Consider the following 18016-nt stretch of genomic DNA (forward strand, 5'->3'; position numbering starts at 1 on the left):
TGGTGGAAGGGAGATCATCAGGGAGCTAAAAAGTTTCTGGGAAAATAAATAACCATCACTTCAACCAAGCTATGGTACTTGCTGTTGGCTATATTGTATGTCATTTCTAGTAAATATCACAATATAAAACATGTGTTTGATGTTTAAAATGCAACATTACAAAGGTGGGAAGATAGCAAGTACGCTTCACACTCATCTTATAAGTAGTTATGTCTCCACTCTGATCTCAAGTGCACAGCTGATATTTACGTGGTTTGTTTTCATGATGTAACAGAAGTGCATGTTTCACAGATTCAGTGTGGACAGAGAGCTCTGATGTTACATGATCCAACACGGTAGTCTGGTGCTCTTTTGCTTTTAGGACACGGTGTCTATATGTTCCATTCTGGAGCAGCTGCTGAGTCAAGTGCACCTGGTAAAATTTGGTATACCAGTCCGATCTGGTGCATGGCTTAATATCAAACCTGTCTTAGTGTTTTTACGGCTTTGGGCAGCTGTGGCTCAGAGGTAGAGCAGGTCATCCAATAAATGGAAGATCGGCGGTTTGATCCCTGACTCCTCCAGTCCGCATGTTGAAGTATCCTTGGGCATGATACTGTACCCCAAATTGCTCCAGGTGGCTGTTCCATCGGTGCGTGAGAGCTTGTGAATGCTCACTGAGTAGCAGGTGGCACCATGTATGGTAGCCTTGGCCACCAGTGTGTGAATGTGTGTGTGAATGGGTGAACATGACGTAGTGTAAAGGCGCTTTGAGGTGTCGGAAGTCTAGAAAGGTGCTATACAAGTGCAGTCCATTTACACTGGTCCAACCCTACTGGTACTGAAATGATCAGGTGATTAACAGATAAGTCAATAAACAGAAAATGAAACAACCACTTTGACTGTCAAGTAATTATTGAAGTCAAGCCAAAGTTGGTTCCTCTAATCAAAAGGTTTGCTGCTTTTCTCTGTTTTATATCTTTGTAAAAAGTATGTTTTGGACCGTGGGTGTGTTTGTCAGACAAAACAAACTATCTGAAGACATCCACTGGTGCCTTGTGAACAGTTTTAATTTTATTAACTGAACTAATAAACTAAATGACTAATAAAAAGCCCCAAGCCAATTAATGAAATTATGAAAGTAATTATTAGTGGCAGCCCTTATCACAGCCTTAACCTATGTAAAGTATTTGAAGCTGGTGTTGTGACTCCATATACTGCTGCCTAGGTAAACAAACTGCAAGAAGAAAATTAAAATAACAGTTCTTCAGTTGCTGGATAGCATTGTTTTATCTGAAGGCGCCACACAGCAGTTGCAGATTGACCATTTAAACACAGTGCCAGAGCCGTACCGTGAGATTCACCTTTTCCCCTCCCCTTCCCATTTGTTATGACTTATTCATACCCTTTTTTGCTGTGCTTAGGGGTTATATCCAGGTCGAGGGGCTGCGGTAGGAGCAAAGTGTTATTTTTACTGTAAGCCACACTGTAACAACAATATGAGAAACCCGATGAAAGTTGAGCTCACCACAGTCCCCAGGCCCCCTGCCAGCTCCGGCTGAAGGTCACAGAACTAGAGTAGAGTAGAGGCTGGTAGAAGTGGCTTTGTATCTGAGGGGTGATTGAAAGGCTGTGTGTGTGTGTGTGTGTGTGTGTGTGTGTGTGTGTGTGTGTGTGTGCGTGCGTGCGTGCGTGCGTGCGTGCGTGCGTGCGTGCGTGCGTGTGTGTAAAAGATAGGAAAATAAATAAACGAAAAGGATATGCAGTTGAAGAGAAAGAAAGATGGAGAAATGGAGCAAGACCCAGAACAAGAGGGAGATAGAGCTCTAAGTTGTTTATCTTATCACCCTATTGCACTGGGGCAACATACGCCTGCTGTTATTCTAGCTGGGTTCTTACACAGGGGACTTGACAAACAACCTGCTTGTAACAGCCCATCATATAGACTAGGCTAAACTCTCATATTGCCCACAACAACCCAGAGGGCTCAGGCAATAGCAGCCTAATATACCTTCACACTAGGGGGTTAAGCAGAAATAGTACACAACATGGCATCCTCATATGGCAGACACACGATGAGAGAGGATAGTGTAAGCGGATTAAAACGAGCTATGGTTACATAGCTAAAAGCTGATTTTTTCATTTGAATCCCAATTTTAGATCAACGGTGAAGGACGGCAGTTCAGTAAGTTTAGGTTGAGTGTTCTAGACCACGTTTGACCTTTAAGTGCTGCTCAAAGAGCCACTATTAGCTTGTCTCAAACTTTCAGGGGATTTGCGTATTTGCAAAAAAAAGCAACTTTTCCCAAACCCAAAAAGCTGACATGTTGTGTTTTAGGGCCGGGACACGTACCGCATCTTTAGCCGCCTGGAAAATGTAAGGTCGGACACTGGGTGCTACTCTTGTGCCTACTCTGTGCCAACTTTAAGGGCGTGGAGGCAGGTTGTATTTGAAGTTGCTAAGTGACTAAACTAGCAGCGTATTATAGCCTACTTAGAAGAAATCTTGAGTTCGGACCTGATCTTCCCCCAGTTGTTATTAAAATGTTGTGCATGGGACAGACAAAATGCCCTGGCTGGCCTTGCACCAAAATGAGCAACTTCTCCTCCTCCATTTTTATCATAGATTGATGTTTACGAATGTTTATGTCAGGACGAAGCTGTCTTGCCCTGAAAAACAGGCGTTTGGAAATGCTTGCGTGTGGCAACAGCTTCACTCCCACTTTTTAGCACGCCTTCCACGTGTTTAGATTGAAAATGATGGATTTTAGGGCGCAAAAAACACTACTTCTGGCTCACAAAGTTTGTTCTTAAATGATCGAAACACAAACGTAAACAGCACTACAAAACAGAAGAGCTCACTAGTATTAGAGCAAACACTGTCTGTAGACCCAGAGCCACTGTTGGTAGACATTCAGGGCGAGAAGTTTCCTGGAAGACACTGATGTTACTTTTCTCGGAGCAAGAAATCGATTTTGTGTTGTGCTGAAGTGAATTCCCTTGAGGATCTACAGTGGCCTGTGCCCTGCTTTCTGCCTGAGTTCTGTTAAGTTTCACCAAAAAGCTGATAAAGTGGCACATCACTCTCTCTGAGGGAACACTATTCTTAGAGCCCTGCAAAGGGTGTCAGTCACACTGCAATACAGTAAAAACACAGGTCAGAACACGGGGACACACACCCAAACATTTAATACACAAGATACAAATGTATGTCTGCATAGACTCATACAGGGATAGACATATACAAACAGCTTCATAAAGCATGCTAGTCTAATGCACGCAGTCTAGCACAGTAATGACTAAACCAATTCACTTTCACACACACTCTGTTTCTGCATGGTTCCCAAAAGCTCCCCACATTCTGAGCCAGTCCAAGTCGTGGCCGAACTAAGCCAAACCAGGCTGAGCAGTGTGACAAATGCCTCCCAGTTCTCTCTTTTCACTCAAACTCATAGTGAGGTTCACATACTGGGCTCTGACCCAGAACTGAAGTATGAAAGAGCCATCTGAAATCCATCACAGACACATGCACTGTAAATCTTCATATAACAGGCACTAAACTCTAGAAATGGTTTATATATTTATACAGCTGTAATTACAAATAAATAATGAGCATCTATGTGTTGCATCTGTACGATGAAAGTTTGCTGAATGGTTAAGTGCAGGGCCCATCTTGGTTTAAAATGCATTTCATAGTGACTGCTGCTCTGAATCTTTGGATCTTACCGCAGTTATCTCCACAGGCAGCTGGAATGTGTGTTATCAAGTTCGTGCTGAGGCGGTCAGCCCAACAGCTGGGGGAATTGTACTGTAGTATTTTTGCAGTATTATGTAGCAGTCCCGGCCTGTTCTGCTGTACTACACATACAGCCTAGCTTGTAATTGCTCTGAGTTTGAGGTTACGAGGTTATGAGCCAGAGGATTGGCATCATGCGGCGTGCCAGGCTGCGCAGATGCACCATGTACAGTCTAGCCTGTGGTCTAAAGGATTGGAAGCAAAGGGATTGGCACAATGCACTGAAGCCGTCTGTTCAGACGTGCTGTGGAGGCACGACACGAATATGCAGTTGTGTTCATTTTTGGGTTATGAGCTAAGGTTATGGTGCTTGTAGGTGAATAAATTGGTTGTGTTTATCCCTGTACATGTTACAATTGTGGTCAGGGGTATTATAAACTTTTTCCATTCTGATCTAAACTTAGTGTATTACATCTCATTAAAACCCTCCAGAAACAAGTCTGTAAACTGGTTTGGATCCTAAAGGGTGCAGGATGTTTTCAGTCTGTGGTGTGAGGAATTGGTACAAAGCACAAACACAATCTGTTCTGTAGTAGTGTATTCAGATCGGCATGTGAGTGTGTTCATCCTGGAGTTGGGAGGGCAAAAGGAAATGGATTCGCACGCTTTCTGTGTGTTGTCCTGTTGTACTGCCTCTGCTACACAGCAATGTGAATTTAAGGATTTAGGGCAGAATCCTAGAGGAGAGACAAGAAGAAGGGCTGAGTGAATGTGCGTTGCTGCCTATTGGTCTCTGTCTGTTTGCTTTCAAAATATATGCAGAGCAACAGGAGTGAAAATGTACTCACTGCACGAGCTGCATGTGAAATATTTTCACAGTGTGACTTTGGAATCAAGCTTTGTAAAAACATACATGGAGAAATTATCTTAAAACAGAGCACGAAACTGTTCAGTCCCATGTGTAGGCTCAGTCATTCTGGGTCTTTGAATTAAATGAAGGCTACAATTTTGTGTCTTCACCTCTGTATTCTGTGGTCGTGTGTTTGACGAGAATATCGCTGCTAAACCAAAAGGGTTGGCTGACACTCAAGTGGCATAAAAACACGCAATTAGCCAAGTTGCTGCCATCACTGAGCAGACAAAATTCATATTAGTGCAACATTGGGCAAACTGTAACTGTAATTTGCATGCAAGCATGTGATTGATCAAACCATGACTGTATATCTAATGTTCATGAGTGAATTATGAATGACAGCTAATGGTGACAGTTTTGCATAGTTGTGGGAAAAAAGTTATCCAAGCTGTTTTGTTTTGGCTGTTATCCTTGGCAAGACAGTGCACTTACTTAATGGTCTTTTCCTGCAGCATTCCTTTGTCTTGGACACTGGACTGTTATTGCATATTTATTAAATGAAAATAGAGTTCAATAAGAGGGACAAGTCTTTCACCAACTGTCTAAATATATAGAGGCAATACACCAAATTTCACAAGCATTATTGTATTTCATGCATTATTTGTTGTCAAGCCAGCCCAGCCCAACATATGACCTGCTGTCTCCTTGATACAGAAGTTACCTCCATTACTTGGGGCGGCTGTGGCTCAGAGGTAGAGCGGGTCATCCACTAATCAGAGAGCCGATCCCTGGCTCCTCCAGTCCACATGTCGAAGTACCTTTGGACAAGACACTGAACCCCAAATTGCTCCCGATGGCTGTTCCATCAGTGTGTGAGTGCATGTGAATGGTTAGTAGTAGTGGCACCATATGGTAGCCGCGGCCACCAGTATGTGAATGTGTGTATGAACGTATGAATGTGACTAGGTGTAAAAGCACTTTCAGTGGTCTGAAGACTTGAAAGGTGCTATACAAGTGCAGTCCATTTAACATTAACTTAATCTGCAGAGAGAAGGTGAGCATATGTGGATGCCCATGTTTGTGCATGTGTTCCTGCTTCTGTGTGTGTGTGTCATGAATGACAGACTGTCATCCGCCACTCCTGCATTGCTGTCTGAATGATCCACTACCTGTCTTGTGTGCCGTTGATCTCCTCATCTCGCACTCATCACCTTGTATTTCTCAGTGCTGTGTAGATATGCAAGGACAGATGTGTCTCAGTGAGCTCTGAAAATGCCTTTCTACCTTTCCTCTTCATTCTTCTGCTTTGAATTCTAGATTAACGAAATCATCATTACAAAAAAAGCTCACTGTAAAAAACTTCTCTCTTGTGCGAAGGCTATGCATTTTGCCTCATTTTACAGGGCACTGAGTGCAGGCTGCCAGAAAAATGGATTGCTCTCATTATGAGTGTGTTATGAACAAGCAGTCTGTGATTGAAAAGCTTTATTTCATGCTCGGCAGACTTGTAAATGAGGGGTTGTGTGTAGTGAAGAAAGGAGATTGTCGTGTGTCCCTGTGTGTTCTGGTGTGTGAGTGTGTATAGCGAGAGGTGTTGATGGGATTTCATGAATCTCAGTGTGCAGGGTAATACTTTATTTCAGTGGGATATTGTGTGCTTTATTGCTGCATATAAACATGACAAAAATTAGGAGAGGCTCTGTGGTTGTATGTGTACTTGCGGCGTTGCGCCTTTTGTGCTGTGTTGACATCACGAGTAATGGAAGCAACTTACTCTTCACCAGCAGCTGGTTATGTTTTGCTGCTCTCCATGTTTTTAATGGCCGTACAGTACAGCACTTTATATGGGATTCTCCACCCTGATCTTCTAAATCCAGCATTAAGATGTGCAAATTGTGTGACAGCCACATATGTTTCTAGCTTTCTGCCGCCTTCTTCATAAAACCCAAAGCTAACGTATGTCCAGCTTTCTGCCAGACTTGGTCTAACGTGGTACAAACTGCAGCTTAAGCAGGGCTGCAGCATTATACCAGAGGTCAGCATTGGCTGTGTGCCAGCACCAGTATCTTACATAAACCACCACAGTGAGGAATGTGTCTGGGCACACTTCACAGGAAACACACACACATGTGCTAACACACAAAGTGCAAGAAGAGTATTGTTTCTTTCTGCTTGGGTCCTGTCGTGCTGAAGTTCAGTGCACACACACTGAAACAATCTTTGAAGTCTACGTCTCTGTTTTCACCATCTCTCCAGCTATTGCCGTGCTCAATCTTCTTACCTTGTTCTCTGCGTGTGAGACAGATCGAGGGGGGCTGGATGAGAAACAGGTGCAGCAGGTTGTAAAGAGACAGTCAGCTACAGAGAGGGAGGTCATAAAAACTATGAGTGTAGACTGCAAGGGACTCACTCAGCTGTTTAGCCACTCTCTTTCTCCTCTCTCCTCTCGCCAGCCGTGGAACGAAAATGAAACCATTATTGCTACCTCAGTCCCATCTTGTCTCAGCTGGTTGTGACATTATCCGTGAGTCAGGTTGTGTCCAGTCCGGCCACTTCCCACAGTGAGCTAATGTGCTGTCATCCAGGCCTGACTGCTCCTCCTAACTCCCTTAGACCGTGGATGAAATCGATATTACAGGAGCCATTAAAACCTGTAGGAGTTATTTAGCTGTCCCTCTGTCTTTCTGCAGCCTCCTCTGTCTGTATCATTATCCATCTCGCTGTACGCTGCAGTTTTGTCTGTCCCCTTATTCTTCTCGCTTGAATCATTATCAGCCTGTGCTCCTCTGTTCCTGTCATTTCATACAACACACTTTCTCCTCATCCCTCTCCATTTCAGCCTCCAGCCTCTGATCCATTAATCTTTTTATTTATCCATCCAACTATTTACGTAGCTTTCTGGCTCCCTTCCTTGTCTTTACTCTGCATCTCGTCACCTCTCTTTTTTTCTCCTTCATATCCTCAGGTTGTAACTCATTTGCAACCTGGAGGAGGCAGCCATAGGTTTAATGATACTCGTGTTGAAAAATGTCTTCATTTTACAGTTTTGCTCTCTGCTTGTGTCAGGCTGTGGGCTGAAAAATATTCCAATTTTGAGAGCAAATACCCAACTTTGAGTAATCACTGGCTCCTGCTTGAGATTATGGCTGTAGTTTAAAACGAATTTAGAATCATGACTGACTTTTATTTGAAGGCATTCGGTGTGTGTACGTGTACGTGTATGTGCGTGCGTGTGTGTCTGTGTGTAAGTGCATGATTAAGCACTCGGTCTAGCCAATATCTAATTAGCTCATTTCCATTCGTAGTCAGTGTGATTAAATGTTTATATTATAACTGTCAAAGCAGCACAGTGTTGATCTAAAGTTGTTAGCTCCTTCCTCTACAGTATTTGTTTTCCTTTTTGACCTCTAAGCTCTGTTTACCAAAACAGAGCTTGAAAATATTTCTCATGTTTTAATGCTTTTTTCCTTCCTGGATGGCATTCTTTATAATTATGATTTGCTGTTTGCACGCAACTTCAAATACACTAATTTATGTTGCTTGTGTGCTGCTTATGTGAAGGAGTAGCTTATATTTTGTGTGTGTATGTGTGTGTGTGTATATATGTGAGAGAGATGACTCACTGCTAGAATGAGAGATATCTGATGACATCACTAGCTAACTACATCTGCAGGGAGGCACTGCCCCCACACACACCTCCTCACTCGCATGCACTCATGTATTCAGCGGTCAAAGCTGTCAATATCATGGCTGGTGTGCATGTTTTCACAAACTGCAGCAGTATAGCTTTTGGCTATAGATTATTGTGCCCTCCAGTGCTTTGGTTTCTGTATTTCCATTTGCTGCATTGTTATAATAAAATCTCTTGAATACTATTTTTGTTTTGTGGGTTTTTTTTTGACAATCATAAAGTTGTTGCAGTGATAGGGAATTAGTAATGCTAATTAATGAGAAAATACTATATTTATTAAGATAAAAACCCTTTAAAAGTTATCATTAGATGAATTTAGAGAATTTAATTGTAAAAAATATTCATTTTACTATATTGCACATCCCTACATTTTTCTGGTCAGCGACCCATTTAAATCAATCTCCATGATTGACTGCTACGACACAGCAAAGAGATAAAAGTCTATTTTTATGTGTATGTTTATATGTTTCCTTTTCTGTATATTTGTAAGTTTGTCTAGATTGAATTGCTCCATCCTTCTTCTTGGTATCAACTAGTGTGCCATCTGTTTAGATGAAAAGAGCAAACATACAATAGCAGGCCGGGTAAAACCATAGTGGGAAACGCAAAGTATACCAGGCTAGGCTAGATTTAGAGCTGCAACAAAAACTAATATTCATGATCAAAATGGATGAGTGATGCCACAATATCAGCCTGTTTATAGCCCGGTGCAGTATCGTACAGCGTCGGCTCGGATCGTGAACGACAATCAGTGTTGTATGCAGTAATCCAGCATTTTATCTGGTGTAGTGTGACATAGTAGATGACAACCGACGCAATGTCCGGGACACCTCACAACAACCAGTGATGATTGGTCGTGGATCAACGTGTAGTCTGCCATGTCTGTCGGCCAAGTCACAGCATGATTTTATGACCCCACAATCACCTAATCTGACATAGTGACTGTTGGAATGGGCATATATGTCATGTAGTGTGAACCTAGCATAAGTCTACAAAAATAATGCAGTTTTCACTAAAAGATCGCTAAAAGAGAACTTTTGTTTTTAAGTGATTACTTGATGTGCAGACTGTCTGTTTCTGAATAAATAACAATACTATTGCTAGACTATTGCTATAACTTTTAAGTAGTAACCAGACCCATAAAGTCACTCATATTTGTTCCTCATTTTGGTCCATCGGTGTCAACACACTAATTGAATGCACCGCATAATTTAAGTGGCATTTTTATGAAATGCAGCTGAAAAGAATGATGTTGTCCAAGGTGTATGTCTATGCTTACTGTACAACAAGGGTCAAAGACAGTTTTTCCTCACTGGTCATAGACAATGATTTGTTTGAGAGGCTTGACTAAGGTAATCTGAATTAAAACAAGCAGTGTTCCTATCCAGTTAAACCTCAAGCATTGTCAGCAAACACTGGCCAACTCCTACTAGATATACCACGTGCCACCACATTAGTGTGAAAATAAAAACAAAGATAAAGATTGGTGTAACAGTTGTCACTCTTTTGACGAACTGGCTGTTTGTCTTTGTGACTGGACTTTGGCTGCGAGTCTCCTGCTTTGCTAATCTCTCTGTTTTTCTCTGTGTTTCAGGGTTTCATCGCAATGAGGATATGAAAGCCATTGACGTGCTTCCCATCCTCAAGGAGAAGGTCGCCTTTCTCTCAGGTTAGAAATATATAATATTCATAGAAACTGCCATTAAGACTTTTTCAATGAAGAGAAGTCATAATCAAACTAGAGTTTGGCTGGTTGCCACTTAGGTAGAGACTTGAATTTTTCATTTTCCAAGTGTACAAATCTTTTTCAGAAATGGTGTTTATAAAGAGCAATAAGAATTAGGTTGTTTTTTTAAGAAGCTGATATTGGCCTTGATCCAAGTTAAAGGTATGCAAGATTTGTTGGCTACTGTTTGTCAACACTATCACCAGAAATAGGGCAAATGGGCTTTCTGTTTAGATTTTAGTGTGTGCTTTTTTGGGTGCTGGCTCCCATATTTTCGTAGCTTCCTCTTGGATCCATGCTGCAACTACCTGGTGGTCACTACCTTTTTTTATAACTCCAACCTTATCTGTGTGCTGTGCCCAGGAACATCCTGAGCAGAGCAAAACAAGAAGAAAATAAGACTAGAGACCATCTTGCAATGGGGTCATTCCAGCGATGCAGCATTCCACAATTTAAAGCAAATGTCGGACAGAGGCCTAAAGTGGAGGGGATAATGGCCCCTTCACTACTTCTGGTGCACTTGCTTAGACCACACCAATTTTTGAACTCCATCATTGTGTCTTCTGTACTTCCGTTTCCCCTACTTCCTGCCCCCCTTCCTCAGACTATGCCCATATTTGAAGTCGGCCTTTATTTTGATCTCAACTAAAGATCTGTGAATTCTTGTGATCCAAGTCTATAAATCAGTGGATACATTTTTTGGAGCTTCACATCCCCCGCAAAATGACTTATTCTGCTATCAAGAATTAATCCATTCAATCCAATAACATTTGAAAGTCTAAAAGAGCTGCAAGATTAAATTACTTTATCTCCATTCAATTTAGTAGAGGACAAAACAGGAAGTCAGCTGCTCTGCAGGCACTTGGCTGCGCTCGGCCATGCCCGATAGCCAAAAGTCTCTAGTGTGCCTGCTCTATGGGCCCAATAATGCAGAAGCAGGGCCGATCACCCAGGTAATGTCATGCCACGAAAAAGAGGTTTTTTTGGCTTCATGCACCACTGAGCAACTTTCAAAGGGGGCCCAGCCACCAATACTGTAGTCAGGTCAATGATGACACACACCACACAAACTCACAAGGTGAAAACAATACCAGCTGTTGCTACTAGTAAAAATAAAGGCAGAGGGCAGGATCTTAGCTGATGAATACACCGCCACACACTGCTAGCAGGTTATAAGTGATGATTTAGAGTGATTACTTTTATATAAGTCAAGTGTTTTTGTTTTTGTTTTGTTTTTTTTATTAGGAAATTACATGTTTTTTGTGTTTGCAAGCGGATGCAAGACAAATTTATCAGAAGAGACAATTGTGTGAAGTGAGCTGAAGTCATTGAGATCAGTTAGATAAAAACAGAGAAGTCAGTCAATATGCTCAATTAAGTGTCAGCCAATCAGAACGACACCTTTTGTTTCTGCATAAATAACATCTTTAGTTGCCAGTCTAAGTACTTCAGAAAGCTCTGTTGTTTAGATTAATAACAAGATCATCACAGTAACAAGATATTGTGGCTCTTATGCTTTAAGGACAGAATGGTTTCGTGTGGAGATACGAACTGTATGTGTCTTGAATGTCACAACACAGTAGCTTAGGTATGAAAATTCTAGCTTCATTTTCTGCAATTTCTACTTGTTAGGTTAATTGGTCATGGTGTTGACCTGACCTTTACCCGATTGGTGTTAACTGCAAAGGCATTGCCATAATTGTTAGCGAGTTTGAGAGTGTTTTTTCTGTTCACTTTTCATTTTCACTTTCACTTTTTTCATTTGTCAGTGTTGTTTGTTACTGCAGACTGACTGAAGGGCCATTACTGGCCTTGTCATCATGAGACTAACTTGACCCCTGACTTTTGAATTTCACTCAGTTCAAATCATGACTTATTCACAGATGGTACCTATACAAATAAGCTGCTGCCATCTTAGAGAACTGCTGCATTCACTTTGCCTCTGTTTGGGGTGGTACCCTATAGGTTATGTAGTCCTATGTGAATTCGGCAGCATCAGACTAATTAGTTGAAGGTAAAATAAATGTATTGTAAAATTTAAGTCTTTTCTTTTATTCTGCCCAATATGATTGAAGCTATGTGTGGAGTTCATATAATTCCTGAGTTTATGGGATTCCTGATGCTCAAGCCTATGACGTGACTAATGTGTGAAAAGCAAGGAAAACCCTAGCCAAGTTGCTTTGCTACACCCATGCCACAATATTTAGTAGCTGTTATGTAATGACTTTTTTGTTGTTTGATTTCTATCCATAGGTGGCAGAGACAGACGCGGAGGTCCTGTTCTCACATTTCCAGCACGGAGTAACCATGACAGAATACGACCCGAAGACCTGCGCAGGCTCATAGCTTACCTGGCTACTATTCCCAGGTAGGAAATGCACTTACATAGGTCTGCCCCTGACTACGAATTTTCCTAGTCAATGAGTAGTCGTCATTTAGGACCATTGGTCGACTAGTCACCTGCATGTTTACGATATTAATTTGATTGTTAGATTATATATTTTGGGCAGGGCAACACAATGGTTTGAGTTCAAGGTGTGAGAAAGAATAGTATCAGTAACATTGTTAACGCTGTGCTACATTACAGAAAAATACAAAACTGTACTAATGAACCTTCAGTAATATAGGCCTATACAAGTGCATGTCACACACAGAGCGAGCTGCGTGTTAATGACGCTGTCGGCAAAGCAGTAATGATTGTGCTAAGTGGCTAATGGGCATGTTGCTACTTACATGTTCCAGGTGATAGGTCATGTTTGTAGTTGACGAGTTTACATATCACCTTGGGTTCGTCCTTCACCGTCTCAAAATGATCCCACACTTTGGATTTCCTGCCCGACATGTTATTAACTAGCCGGTGGAATAACCACAGGTACCAGCCCAGTTTATTAGGGACTGTACACATGCCGCGTCTTTAACCACCTGCGACGCTGGGTGCTACTTTTTGTGCCAGCTCTCAAAAGCATGGCGGCAAGTTGCGTCTGAGGTTGCCAAACAACCTTAGCATAGTAAAGCCTATTTACCTGAAATCCTGAGTGCAGAGCTGATCTTCTTCCAAGTGCTGTTTATAAGTGTGTAGGCTAGAGTTGGGCGATCTTGTCCATATCCTATCGTCCTATCGCCATCTAGTGAAATCGCCGATGAACGATGTCCCTAACCCTAACCCTAACCCTAACTCTTGAACATGTAATGGCTCCTTAATTAGCAAGTTGACTTTACATAGACGGCATATCTTTTCAATTTCTCCTGACATTGTGTTATTTGTTTTGTTCCCAGCTCCACAACATGCGCGTTAAGGCCCGAACATACTTGGGCAGAACATACGCAGAACGGATTCCGCGGAGGTCCGCGCGTACTCAAAGCGGACGTCCGCAAGCCCTGTGCGCGCAAAGCTCAGATTTTACGACCGCGCGGACTCCGCTCCGCGCACCAGTGACTGCTCGGCATGTATTTTTCACATTGCAGGGATTTTTCACGGACATTTTTACAGGAAACTACAACACGGAAGTGCGCTCGACTATGAAAGCCCGAATGACTGCAGACATTCCTCGCGGAGTCTGCTCCGCTTATAGTACGCCCGAGTATGCTTGTGTCGAGCGGGCGGAGGCGTTGATTCCCCCACCCCCTCCCCCCACCCTCCGCTCTCTCACTAAGCAGCCTCCCTCTGTCTCCTCTCACTCAGCCTCGTTCAGCGTCGATCTCGTCAGCATGCTCCACACACGCGCTGTCTTCCCCCCCCCCTCCCACACACACACACACACACACACCTCGCGATTGCATCGTCATTTAAAAAAGACATTGTGAAACAACCCCTCTATCGCCAATGGGCGATCAGATCGCCCATTGGCACAACCCTAGTGTAGGTCTACCGTCCTTGGGACAGATGTAACACTCTTGGTAGCCCTGCACTAACATGATCAACTTTTCCATATTTATCAGCCTGAATATTTACAGAAGAAGGGAAAGATATCTGCCAACTGTGATTGGTTTGTAACATGACTCCTGTCTGACTGCAGAGCGTGGCCTCTTCCTGTGTTTGTCCTTTCAAATTAAGGTTTTGATTTATTTTGGCAAGGTGCAGCTCCTAATAGAGTTTCATGTTTTTCTTTTTGTTGCTTTTCTGCGACCAACGAAATCTTGCCAACTAAGGACCTGTCTGGTCAACTAACGTTTGGACGACTATTTGGGGGCAGCCCTAGCTCACACATTCACAGGGTTTCAGCTCATTATTCATACTTTTTCATGTATGCACACACACACACACATACACAAACAGACACACACACACACACACATATGCACATGCACTGACTTAAAGACCGTATTCTTGATCTTGGGCTAATTTGAAACAGACTCCTCCTCTTGGCCTCTCACTGTATGCAGTCACACTCACACACACATCTCATCGCTTTCTTTGTGTCAGACTTTCCCACCTTGCTTTGATTTAAAATGCTGAAGCATAACCTGAGGCTACAAAGAACTGGGATGGTTTTATTTTGGATTCTCTGTGAAGATTCAACTCCCTCTCCTCTGTTACCCCTCTCATTTCCTCCTAACTCTCGAAAAAAGCTTTAAAAGCTCCTTTATGTAGGTTACCATTCATTCCCTTTTAGTAACTCTGCTTTCTCTCACTCTGCTATTGATTATGTCTCGTTAGAGCGGGTCAGGTCTAATTACACAAAATGTCATGTATATTGCAGCTGCTTTTTTCTCTTTAAAAATATGTTGGCTTTTTTTTTCCTGTCTCCGTGTTTGCAATAAGCATGTAGCCACAGGATGTTCTTGCAGGGTTGTACCCCGTTGCGCCTTGTAGTTGTGTGCATACTGATGTTCAAGTCTAGAAGCACCTTTCCTTCACATTTAACACTTAGCTCCAGGCTGTTCTGTTTGGAGTCAGTTGTGATTAGCTTGGAGGGAAGCTTGTACTCCTCTGTTCTGCTACTTCTGATCCCCCCCGCGCTGTGCTTTCTAGTGCTTTACAGGTCGAGTGCTTTAAGTCTTTTTCACAGTTGAATTTGGAGATTTGTCTTGAGGCGAGAGGTGGTCCCGATCAGTTACTGCAAAAAAATGGGTCCAGGCTTTTTCAGGGGTCCTTCAGGGCATTCTGGGATGTGTGAGGCAAAATAATAAATAGTTAAAATCTGCGTATATTTCAGTCATCAGTAGTCAGTATGATGCGGATATTTGTGTAGCATAGATAGTTTGCAATTCTGTATCAAAGTTCAAGAGCAAACTTTTAATCAGATGTGACCTCTGTAACAAATCTCTTTATTCGAAAGTGCTATATCGTAGGCAACTAGTCCAGTTGCCTACGATATAGCACCTAAGATTACCATGACCTTCTTCACCGACAAATCTCTTTATTATTGTTTTTCTGTCTTCAACTTTTATGTTACATTACATTTTCTCTTAAAGGAACAGTGTGTAAGATTTAGGGGGGAGTTTAGTTTTGCAGATTGCAGCCAGCTAAAACTTCTCCTGGTTAGAATTCTTTGTTCCTCTTTTTCTTTGTTCTGTGTTGTTGTTATTGGGAGCCAAATTATCTACAGAGGTCCCTTCCTCTCTCAAACAAACGGACCAGGTTATTTAAACTGGTTAAAACCCTCAGTAAAGCAGTTTCATCTTAAAAATCAGTGTTTCTACTAGGGGTGTAAATCACCAGTTTCATCACAATTGATTCTTTGGACAACAATACAATTTTTTCCAATATAACAATTATACCACGACATGATTTTGATTCGATGTGATTTAGGGGCCTGGGATTGATATGAGATAATATCATGTTCCCACTTAACACAGTCGCTTACAGGAGAAGCTGCCACCCCTTTCCTTTTGCTTTTGGGCATAAAAGATAAAAACAGCAAATAAATAATGTACATTATTTTAAGTGGAACCACTTTCGTGCATTAAATTTTCCTTTAAACTGACTCTAACACATAAAACAGTACACGGAATAAGTTAACATTCAGTGCTTTCTGACAGAAATGTTTTCATTTTAACCCAAACCATCATCTTCTTCCTAAAACTTCTGGTCTATCTGGCTTAAAGCCCTGAAGGCAAACTTCTCCCAACAGCCATAAAACATGGACTAACAATAACACCCTTTAGCAAAAATATCAAATTCAGCTCAGTAATTACTGTCAAGTTTCAGAGACAAACCAATTGTTGCTGGCTAGTCACAGATTATTAGCTCAAGCATGGTTAAGTTGCATTAGCCTAGTGGCTAGCGGCCTTTTTTCATCTACTCATAGTTTAATAAATTACATGTAACGTTATCGTTGTTCTTTAAGTCACTGCGACAGAACAGCACAGGTGAATTTCAGCTTGCATGCACTTTTCCGCCTAACATTGTTGAAACAGAGCAACTAATGTTGCTGTTATGAGCAGCTAGCAGAATGAGATGGCCATCTAGGCTGGTACGTTATGCTTTATCTCTTAAAGTCATTATTTATATCTGCCATGTGCTCTGTCTGTTGACCTGTATTTACTCTAAAATCAAAAACATCCCCATGCTGCAGATTTATTCCTGAGTTAATAACGCTATCCTCATCGTCTTTCTCTTAACTGCTCGCCATTATCTGCCGGCCGCTGTTTGACAGTGACACAGACTATCAAAATAAATCATATCCTAAAGTATGGATCGATGTTTTCACTTTGCATTAATGACACTGGATCATTGATAATTGAATCGATATATCGATTCAGATTGATGGATCATTACACCCCTAGTTTCTACACCGCTGTACGACTTGTCACAGATGGGCCACTAGCTTAGTACCTGCAAATGTATGCCCACCTTTTTTCTGATCCAGACACTCAAGAGATTTTTTGCTGGAGCCGAATTATCTGCAGACGTCTCGTCCTCTCCAAAACAAACAGACTTGGTGATTTAGACTGCTAAAAACACTGAATGAAGCAGTTTATATGACAAGTAATTGTTTCTCCAATGCTGTTCGTCACGGACCCTACCCCTGTGAATGAGGACCTGCACCCTATTTAGATATAAACAGCTCATTATGAGGAAACGACAACAAAGTGATTCTTATTTTCAGGCGATTATACACCAAAGAAAACATACTTATTATATTACACTTCATTTCCAGTGCCAATATATCCCTCTAAATCCTACACATTGGACCTTTAAATATTATGTGGCATAGACAAGAAGCTTGTTCTGAATTAGGACATACTGTTTCAGTTGGCCAACAAAAGCACCCTTTAAGAAATGTGTTAAAAGAGAGTTACAAGAGAGGAGAAAAGATCTGTTAGATGTGGCCAGCAATCCAGTTTGATGCTGAGAAAGAACAAAGTGCCATTAACTCAGAAGGAGGTCAGCTTGATTTCCTTTTCTCCTGTCTAAATATTTCTCCTGTCGTTCCCCTTTTACTGTTACATCTTCCTCTCTCTCTCTCTCTCTCTCTCTCTCTCTCTCTCTCTCTCTCTCTCTCTCTCTCCTCTCTCTCTCTCTCTCCTCTCCTCTCCATTCTGTTTTTCTCTACCTATTTGGCCGCCGATCTGTTTTCAGAGAGTGAGGTCAGAGTGAGTTAGAGCAGGAGGGCCTGCGTCTGTTTCTGTCTCCTAGCTAGACACATTCAGATTAAAGCCTTTAACACTGAGAAACAACCTTTTATGGACTTATACAGCAGCAGGACTCCTGGTAAGCAGCAGTGGAAATTTCAACGCTTGAATGTTTTAACTATTTTTTTCCCTCCCCAGATGCTCTGGAGATTTGCATGGGATCTTTTCACTTTAAAAATGTTTGGCATCTTTGCAGTTTGATTTTTACAATGAATCTTTTTTTTCTATGGCTTTGTAGTGTCTCTATTTCTGTTACACTGGCAGTGACAGTGATGTGACTCAGTAGTTTGACATTGTTTCTCGCAGCTCATTCAGGTTTGTTTAGCCTCCAATCAATCACATCTAACTGCTTTTGTCTTTTTGTTGTGTGTTTACACTCTCTTCTAAGCTGCCCTAATGGTTTCATGTTTGCTCAAAAAAATAATTTAAAAGTAATACATACTCTCATGTGTT

At 41.8% G+C, this 18016-nt stretch overlaps 1 protein-coding gene across 5 annotated transcripts in view; it reads left to right on the forward strand.

The window, feature by feature from the left end:
• Window positions 1-18016, forward strand: part of triob (trio Rho guanine nucleotide exchange factor b) — a 131956-nt gene that overhangs the window by 43268 nt on the left and 70672 nt on the right. For 3 of the 5 annotated variants that reach the window (XM_049584939.1, XM_049584938.1, XM_049584942.1), the window contains 2 exons: window positions 9854-9928; window positions 12239-12353. In XM_049584939.1, coding sequence (XP_049440896.1) covers window positions 9874-9928; window positions 12239-12353 — 170 coding nt within the window. In that variant the 5' untranslated portion in view covers window positions 9854-9873. Of the gene's footprint in view, window positions 1-5435; window positions 5458-9853; window positions 9929-12238; window positions 12354-17518; window positions 17643-18016 lie in introns of those variants that run through there. The other 2 variants (XM_049584940.1, XM_049584941.1) reach the window with 2 other exon arrangements.

The sequence above is a fragment of the Epinephelus fuscoguttatus genome, linkage group LG8 (assembly GCF_011397635.1).
Source record: "Epinephelus fuscoguttatus linkage group LG8, E.fuscoguttatus.final_Chr_v1".
NCBI lineage: Eukaryota > Metazoa > Chordata > Actinopteri > Perciformes > Serranidae > Epinephelus > Epinephelus fuscoguttatus.